This window comes from Stegostoma tigrinum, chromosome 16 (assembly GCF_030684315.1).
Source record: "Stegostoma tigrinum isolate sSteTig4 chromosome 16, sSteTig4.hap1, whole genome shotgun sequence".
NCBI lineage: Eukaryota > Metazoa > Chordata > Chondrichthyes > Orectolobiformes > Stegostomatidae > Stegostoma > Stegostoma tigrinum.
Window position 1 is genome coordinate 9,529,091 of NC_081369.1, and position 9,659 is coordinate 9,538,749.

General features: G+C 41.1%; 1 protein-coding gene and 1 long non-coding RNA gene across 2 annotated transcripts; both read left to right on the forward strand.

The window, feature by feature from the left end:
• The first annotated feature begins 2,607 nt into the window (after nt 1-2,607).
• Nucleotides 2,608-4,693, forward strand: LOC132210673 (H-2 class II histocompatibility antigen, A-D beta chain-like). Its single transcript, XM_059651836.1, has 3 exons — nt 2,608-2,710; nt 2,877-3,197; nt 4,326-4,693. The coding sequence occupies exons 1-3, from the start codon at nt 2,656-2,658 to the stop codon at nt 4,691-4,693; spliced, it is 744 nt and encodes a 247-aa protein (XP_059507819.1). The 5' UTR covers nt 2,608-2,655.
• Nucleotides 4,694-6,358: 1,665 nt separating this feature from the next.
• Nucleotides 6,359-9,182, forward strand: LOC132210618 (uncharacterized). The gene is made up of 3 exons (XR_009446754.1): nt 6,359-6,469; nt 7,725-7,768; nt 8,781-9,182. It is a non-coding gene; the product is annotated as an uncharacterized LOC132210618 (long non-coding RNA).
• Nucleotides 9,183-9,659: the final 477 nt, after the last annotated feature.

The following is a 9,659-nucleotide window of genomic DNA, read 5'->3' on the forward strand; positions in this document are numbered from 1 at the left end:
TCGGGCTTGCTGCAGAGCTCCAGCGAAGTTATTGCAAGCTGGATGAGTAACATCTCATTTTCTGTCTTGGGACACTGGAGCCCTCAGAACTCAATATAGACTTCAATCCTTTAAAAGGATAAGTACCTTCTCCCCTCTCCTTACCCCAAACTGCAAACAACATGAGCTGCTATCATAACCAACCCATTGTAAGCTACCAATGGTCCAGGTCATGAGGAAGAAGCTGATTTTGGAAGAAATGCTGACAAGAGTGTACAAAGTTATTAGAAGTTTTAGTAAAATTGAAACAAAAGAATCACAATGCTCTGTAAAATAGTCTAACGCACCTGCTTGCATTGTGCCAGGAATTTCCACATTGCTTGATTACAATGAAGATTTTTTCCTGAGCAGGATATTTTGTGATCTAGGTAGTTTAAAATCAATATTGTCAGGGGCATTGATGCACACATGTAGAGCAGATGAGCCGCGAAGCTGGCCTGCCTGGCTTACAGTTAAGGAAGCTATTGTGCAACACTAGATCGCTACCCCATGTCCTCCATTGCATCTACACAAATTAAGTGCACGTGTTTTTATGGTTGCATAATTTAGCAAATATTTCGAATTAATGATTCTCCAAAGGGAGAGTCACCCTTTATTTGGACGGAGTGCTTCGCACCACTTCTCATAAGGAAAACATGCAGGTTGCGCCCTCGAGATGCAACGTACCGCTGCATTTTGTCTTTTTTTTCTTTTTCACTATTACTTCATCAGAATTTGTTGCATTTCTCCGCTCAATTCAACGTGTTTTCTGCTCAGTTTTCAGTCTGTCACATCAAACTCAAATGACTCCATTCGAAGGCGCATGTCTGTTATAAATCCCTATGACAGTGGCTGGTAATATAATCACCATTTCTCGATGGATCCTGCCCTTCGGCATTTCAAACTATTGATAATGCTCTGCAGCTTCTCCTCTATTATCCATTACAATCAGGTTGCATTCATTGTCAGGCCGTGGAACAATATCAGAAAGTATAGTTCTGAGAGAAGTTTGTTCACCCAGACATTGTGAGCCTGTGGAATATTCTGTAACAGAAAGCAGTTGAATGTTTTCATGAAGGCGTTAGATCCCCTTTTCTGAGGGATAAAGAGGTCAAAGAGTGTGGGAAGGAAACAGGAACAGGGTATGAATTGGATCATCGGCCACGATCATATTGGATGGAAGAGCAGGCTTGCAGAGCCAAATGGCCTTAACCCTGCTCCTATCTGTACCAACCTGGGTTTCGAAAAGGCAGAACATATCTAATTTATATGATTATGACTTTACTAAAGAATGGGCAATGTTGATGAGGACAATGCGAGTGTTTTGGTATCTGTGTAATTTCTAAACATTTCAAACACTGTTACAAAATAGGGCAGATAACAGGCCCGTTATTCATGGAATCAAAGCAAAATGGTCGTAGTCGCAGCAATGTCAGATACCAGAGAGAATCGCAAGCATACAATGTCAAATTAAAGGAACACTTTCAAATGGAGTTCTGCAATTGGGAGGACCTGAGACTATCTGCGCACTGCTTGGTGAAATTGGCAATGTTCAGAGAGCAAATGATTAGTGTGATATCCAATTTCAACGGCGTTACTATAATGATAATAACAGTGTACCAAGGCAAGGATATTGTGGCGCAGAATTTGCAAGAATGATAAAAAGAATTGAAATTCTTGGCGTTTTGTGGAACGATTTAAATTCCAACTTCAAGCTGCACTCAATTGATTATTTTAGAAGTGCATTCATTGTCATTAAAAAGAAACGCGGCAATCGACGTGCGCTGCCAAAATCTGCGAAAAGCAATCAGCTAAAAATATCAGGGAGTCTCTGTTTTTATGATGATCGGAGCATAAATACTAGAAAGAACGCCAATAATTCCACAACTCTACTTTCATAAAATGAACTCAATGGATTGCTTAACATTTGTTCGACCTTGCACAAAGTTTAAAGTTGCATTGGAAATCCGGCATCCCTGCCGTTACAGCGTGCCAACGTGTCTGTCCTGGTTTTTGTGTTGCTTTACAGAACTGTATCTTCCACCCAGAAAATTTTAGCACTGAGGAAAAATTCCAACTCACTGAGAGATTACTTCCCAAAAATTTGCCTGATTCCATGGATGGAAATGAGTGGTGAAGCCCCGTCTATTGCCGTTCAAGACGAAAAAGTTGAGAATTCAAACCACGAGAGTTCTGAAGGGAATGCATAATGGCCAACTGAGCCCATTGACAGAAACTCCAAGCATCAAAGCCTCCGATTATCGAAAACGTGAAAACGATGCTACGTGATCAACATCTGTGGTCAAGACCTGGATGTCCTCATTAAAACAGTGATGGAGCCAGATCTACCTGCGTTTAGAAAGAATATGGGCATTAGCAGCGTTAGTTAACTCTGCATTTGAAAATCAAATGTCTTTTGCTCTTTTGCATTACTTGATAAACACGATTTCAGACGTGACATACACACAGAAACTGCAAAATAGCATTGACCATACGAGACTCAAATTACCGACCGCACTCACAGGATGTTAAACGTCATTGCCACGTATCTGATACAGTGAGCAAACTGGAAACCCGTCTTAGCAGTTACTAAAGCGCGTAGCTGCACAGCGTGGTTAGAACAAACCATCATTAATAATGCCAGCGAGGATGATTTTTTTCTGCCTGACACTACTCGAGTTTATTCTTGCTGGTACTTTGGTTTTTGATTCACAGAACTGCTTTAATTCATTAAAGACTTTCGATGCAGCTCCTCCTTCCATTAAATAATCTTAATTCATCTATCTTGTTAAGAACTTAACTCTCCTATCTTTATGCCGAATACGACAGTTAACTATGTTTTATTTTGTTTCTGACAGCTGCGGACCACACTTGTTTTAGGGTTACTCAAATACCTAAAAGAGCAGCTGCGAACAGACGGGAAGACATTACCTTCTACTGTACATTCTCCATTTGTCAGCAAAGTTCAAAGCCAAATGTAATTTGGTGGAAGCAGGTTGGGAATGAACGTGTTCAGATTGAAGCCAGTGGTAGACAACAATTTGGATTTGAAAATGAAGCAACAGCGTTCCTTAGCTTGCTGCGCGTTGATATCCAAGATTCTGGACATTATCACTGCACGGTGAATTACCAAGGAATCGGTCAAAGAAGCGGAACCCCGTCCCAGCTATTTGTGCGTGGTAAGTGAGAGCGACACTGTCTGAAATAATTTGAAATAACAAGATATTTCCTGATCGCTGATTTCACCAATATTCGCGGTTAAATCGTGTCCAGTTATCATTTATACAGGAACCTACCCTTGATATTTCAGTTCCGTTGAAAAAAAGTAAAATTACACGATCAATATCACCGGTAGAAAACTGAAGCTTTTATAAATATTAACAATTTACGCTGTAATTCTAAAGACAGCCTATACACTATGTGCTTTTTGCCGATATACAAAACTTCCGATGTACATAGGCAACAAGAAACCGCTTTGTCAGGCTATTCGTCCACAATTCTTAGTCCCTGGTATGTTATTGAAGTCGTGTGACTGCCCGACAATTATTTTTTCTGAGATTGAAGATTCTAGAAATTTATTCTCACATTAATTTCACGTCATAATTTGAAAATCAGCATGAACTTATTTCATGAGTGAAGGAATCGATGCAAAAGAAACACAGTTTGACAGATACAAGTAGGTACAATCACTGACCTAGAATAAATAAAACAACGCAGAGAATCTGTAGCAATAACAAATTTGCTGGAAAAGCTCAGCAGGTCTGGCAGCATCTGTGGAGGACAAAACAGAGTTAACGTTTCGGGTCCGGTGACCCTTCCTCAGAACTTAAAGTTCAACTGATTCAATGTGTTTTGTCAATTGAAATGCCTTGTTTTTGAAATCCGACTGATACAGTGATCTTGGGGTAATCGGCAATCTGCAACTTCACCGCCGTTATGCACTTGAGCTTAAAAAAAACACCAGGGCAGACGAGCACAATTTGCTTTGTTCCTTTCTTGTGCGCAAGCTCAATTTAATTAATTTATTCAAATATGCGACATAAGCATTGCGAAGCATTTTGTAGTTTTGTTCTGCCGAGGAAGGCCAAGTATTGGATTTGATAATTCAAGTAAAAATGGATAAAAGCCGCTGCCTGGAGAGCTATTTGTTTCATTAACTGAATGCTTGTGCATAAAATTAAGTTGAGAAGAAACTGCACTTCTGAGCATTGTATTTCTAGGAAAGCATAGCGTCTGTAAATCAGCCTCAAATTTAACAATTTCTGATTTGTTCCAGTAACTTGGCTTTGTTCAATCTCTGCTTGCAGTTGCTCCAGTCCCACTGAAAATTACGCCCAAGTTTCACGAAGAAAATTCACTTGTGTCTTTGACCCTTCTGTGTGAAACAGCTGCATTTTATCCGGAGGATTTCACCCTCGCCTGGTATAAAAACGGCACGAAAACTACAGTCGGTATAAATACGAGCAAGGTGCAGAACAGTGAGGGACTGTATGAAGTATCCAGTTCTTTGGTTGATCCTCATCCTCCCTCAAGTAATCTCAAGTATACCTGTGAAATATCTCACATCTCCCTCAAGACGCCTGCTGTTGTAACCCACAGTATTTCCACATTTGGCGGATTCCAAAAAGGCGAGTTAGTTGCTGTCAGTTTTGTTACGAAATGCATCGTAGAATAGTGCAACGTGTGGGCCTAATCCGCAGTGGTTTCATGGAGATGTATTTAAATGTATTATACTAAGTTGACATCTCTGTTGTAAGAGCATCAAAACTTATTTGGTATTCTATTTCTTTGACTTTTGAAATAGTAATTATGTTCAGAATTGAGCTGATCTATCCATTTGTTTCTTCCTATCATTTTGTCCACGTTCACCTTCTTTGCCCAAGCTATGCCTACCTCTTTGTAGGTTACGTGGCACAATCCCTCTTCTGTACCTACACTGGTCCTAAACATCACTTTTTCCTCTGTTACATTGATGACTGCATTGCCATCTCCTTGTGCTCCCATGAGGAGCTCGAGCAGTTCATCCACTTCACCCACAGACTCCCACAGCTACCTGGAATACACCTCCTCCCACCCACCTTCCTGCAAAAATGCCATTCCCTCCTCCCAATTCCTTTGTCTCTGCCACATCTGCTCCGAGGATGAGGCATTCCACTCCCGTACATCTCTGATGTCCTCGTTTTTCAAGGATCGCAACTTCCCTGCTCAATGGTTGAGAATGCCCTCGACGGTGTCTCCCGCATTTCCCACAACTCATCCCTCACACATCCTCCCTGCAAAAACAACCAAAACAGAATCCCCCTCATCCTCATGTACCACCTCACCAACCTCCTGATCCAATGCATCATCTTCCGACACTTCCGCCATCTGCAATCCGACCCCACCCTTAAAGACGTTTTTCCCACCCTCATCTGCTTTTTGGAGGGACCACTCTCTCCATGAATCCCTCGTCCGCTCCACACTCCCCTCCAGCGCTACCACACCGACACTTTTCCCTGCAACCACAGGAAGTGCTACACCTGCCCCTACACCTCCCCCTTCACCCTCATCTCAGGTCCCAAGAAGACTATCCACATCAAGCAGATGTTCACCTGCACATCTGCTAATGTGGTATACTGATCCACTGTTCCTGTTGTTGCCTCATCTACATCGGGGAAACCACGCGGAGGCTTGGGGACCACTTTGCAGAACACCTATTCTCAGTTCGCACTAAACAACTGCACCTCCCAGTTGCGAATCTTTTCAACTTCCACTCCCGTTCCGCAGGTGACATGTCCATCCTGGGCCTCCTGCAGTGCCGCAACGATGCTACCTGAAGGTTGCAGGAACAGCGTCCTATATTTCACTTGGGAACCCTGCAGCCCAATGGTATCAATGTGGACTTCACAGGCTTCAAAATCTCCCTCCCCCACTGCATCCCCAAACCAGTCACTTTCTGGATTACCCCAATCCAGAAATTGAAGTGGACAGTTGAGAAAATGCTTGTGATATCATTCCTCTAAATTTAAGAAAGCATAATTAGTAAGTAAGAAAGCTCGAGAACAACAGTATTTTGATTCATGGGGAATTGACTTATCTCATATTCCTACCTTTCCGAAACAGTCCTTTGTGTTCCATAAATTGACAATCTATTCCAGAGATTGATTCAGAATTTGCCATGTTGGATCAAGAATTCACTTCGATATTTAACAGAAATAATCTTTGGCAGTTCAGCTTTTTCATTGTCCTTGAATAGCGCTGTGCAGTTGAAAGTATCATCACATTTTAAGCAAAGAACTAAAGTGACAATATTTTTAATTTAATGATCACATGCAAATAATGTCTTCTTTATCCTGCAGACAGTATCAACAATTCACTGGTCATCTGGCCTTCAGTTCGTTATGTGATTTTCTCGGCGCTTGTTGTAATTCTGTTCGTGTTTGGGACTACAAAGTACTTGAGGATATCAGAAGTAAGGTCTACTATCAAAGCTTGCTTTTCGCACAGGGCCTGGGTTCATTTGCCATTTCTGGAAAACAAGCAGGATACTTATTAGGGATAATTCGAATTGGTTTAAGACTGAAAAATGCAATCATTTTGTTCTTTTTTCCCCCGCAAACGTGGATTGCTCCAAAGCCACTTAAAAACACAAGAAGGTTCTTGGAAACATGAGTGAACCATTCAGCCCCTTTGGGCCTGTTCTGCCATTCAAAGAGATCATGGTTGATGAATGGCTTAACTCTATATCCTTGTCCCTAAACACTTTGCTTAACAAAAATAAATCGATCCCAGATTTAAAATTAAAATTAACTTCTATTTGTTGAAAAGTCTTGCAAACATGTGCATAGAAGAGCTTCCTCACATCTTTCTTGAATGATCTTGTTGCAAGTTTTAGAGTATGACCACCAGTTCTAGAATCCACAACCAGCAGAAGTAGTATATGTTACTGACAAAGTGTGAAGAGGGTCTTCGGTCCGCCTCCTCCTCTCTCCCTATTTATTTCAGAACCCTCACCCCATCCCCCTCTCTGATGAAGGGTCTAGGCCCGAGACATCAGCTTTTGTGCTCCTGAGATGCTGCTTGGCCTGCTGTGCTCATCCAGCTTCACACTTTGTTATTTGGATTCTCCAGCATCTGCAGTTCCCATTATCACTGATACTATATTACTGACACTCTCTTTTGCTGTTAATGTCGTAAAGCCTTCAATTAGATCATCTCTCAACCTTCTAAATTAGAGAGAAAATAGTCTTAGTTTGTATAATCCCTCCATGTAATTAAATCCCTAAAGTCCACAATTATCATTCTGGTAATTGTACATCATACTCCTTCCAAGGTCAATGCACCTTTCCTGTGGTATGCTGCTCAGAACCGTTCACAGCTCACCAAAATGTTTTCAAATGTAAACAATGCTCACGTGTGTTAATTTCCAAAGGCACATTTCAGTTTTCAACATGAGAAATGAAATTTATCACAATAAATATGAAGTAGGTAATTCGATGCTTCTGTCAAGTAATGATTGCTCCTTGAAAGAATGGAGGATTAATAGCAGATTCTGATGTTGCAACCGTCTGATCTCTGCGAGCAACATAATCAAATGTATTCTGCCTCAACGGAACATTCACATCCTTTCTCTAATACTTTGATTCAGAAAAATGCGCTCATTTTCTGCATGGAAACTGAGTCAATATTTTCATCACTCAATGCAATTATATTTCATTGGTTTGCAGGTAAAGAAGAATGCACAAGGCAATCAGACTGCCATGTCAATGTGGTAAGTTCATATCATCATCATGCTTGGAGTTTGAAATGTTTGGATCAATGGCAATAATGGAAGAAATATACATTAATAATGACAGAACATTTTATATCTATTTATTGAAAGACTATTCATCTGGTATGTGTGTGTTTCAGAGCCAGGTTTGAAGCGCAATTTGTACAACTTGTATTACTGATGAAGGTTGGCAAGTGGATCTTCTTTAAAAAAAAACCGTAATCATATCTTTGAGAATGTTGCAAGGTTGAGTCACGTTTTAGGGTTGAGAACAAATTTACTGTCTAAACCCATTGCATCTAACACTTAACATTATGTTTCAGCATGAATATGAGGAAGTTTGAATTGTTGCATTGAACACTGAGATTAACATTGTCTTCATGCAGATATATCTATAATATGGATTCTGCAAGGGATGTCGAGTCTTGGTTAAATATGCTTAGTCCTTGATGTAGAAAATCTTCGAGACAATGAAAAGGACACTTATTGAAGTGTTGTTCTTGTCCTCACAGGAAGCCATGGCGGAGGTTTCCTGCAATAGACTTAGGCAAAAACAGGAGAACTCCTAGACATACGTTTGAAATAGAGAAAAACATGCCTATTGAGGTAGGGCGGAGTGGGAGAACACAAAATCAGGATAAAATTGTGATTCAAGATAATAAAATGTGAGGCTGGATGAACACAGCAGGCCAAGCAGCATCTCAGGAGCACAAAAGCTAATAAAATGTGAGGCTGGATGAACACAGCAGGCCAAGCAGCATCTCAGGAGCACAAAAGCTACTTGGCCTGCTGTGTTCATCCAGCCTCACATTTTATTATCTTGGATTCTCCAGCATCTGCAGTTCCCATTATCTCTAAAATTGTGATTCAGCCTGACAATGAAGGCATTTGCTTCTATGGACATTAGCCAAATGTCATTTTGAAGCCTATTTTTGTGTCCTTCTGATGAGTGCTTTGCAGAAAGTTTATAAAAAAGGCCAATTAATAACATTTCCAAATAATATCTTTACAGCTCTCCATGTTGCTATCGGCAGTAAGATGACATACAGTCCTCTAAAGTTCTCTGTTTCTGCGAAGAAGGCACAGAGATTGCTTGAGCTGCAGACTGAAAAACAAAACAAAGTAACAGAAGATATCCATGCACAAGCAAGAAATAACAAGGCTTAAATATTTCAAGGCAAAAGATTATTCTTGGACTTGGACTGATCACAATCGTTGGCACTTAGAGCTTCAGGCCTGCACAGTCTCACCTCTGTGCGAATAAAGCATTACCGCAATAAAGCAGATAGACATAGCGAGTACCTATCCTTTTAATGGCCAATTAATCCCTATTATTGGTTTTTAAGAACACCAACAACCTGCTTTGAAAGTATGTTTGAAAGACACTTTGCTTGAAGCAGAGTAAATGAGAATTGCAGGAGAATCCAAGATAACAAAGCATGAAGCTGGATGAACACAGCAGGCCCAGCAGCATCTCAGGAGCACAAAAGCTGGCATTTTGGGCCTAGACCCTTCATCAGAGAGGGGGATGGGGAGAGAGTTAGGGTTAGAGTTAAACCCTAACCCTATCGCCTGTCCCCGTCCCCCTCTCTGAAGAAGGGTCTAGGCCTGAAACGTCAGCTTTTGTGCTCCTAAGATGCTGCTGGGCCTGCTGTGTTCATCCAGCTTCACACTTTGTTATCTTGGATTCTCCAGCATCTGCAGTTCTCATTATCTCTGATCACAATTTTAACCGCACTGTGAAGCCTCTTCCAGGGATGCCTAACCTGAAGAAGTTACCTTCCTCTCTCTGGACCAACCTTAGGGAATCTCTCTCCAACTGCAACTCTCTTGTCCACCTATCTTCTCCTCTATCCATCTTCAGAAGTTGCTTGAAGCAATTGGCTGCCTC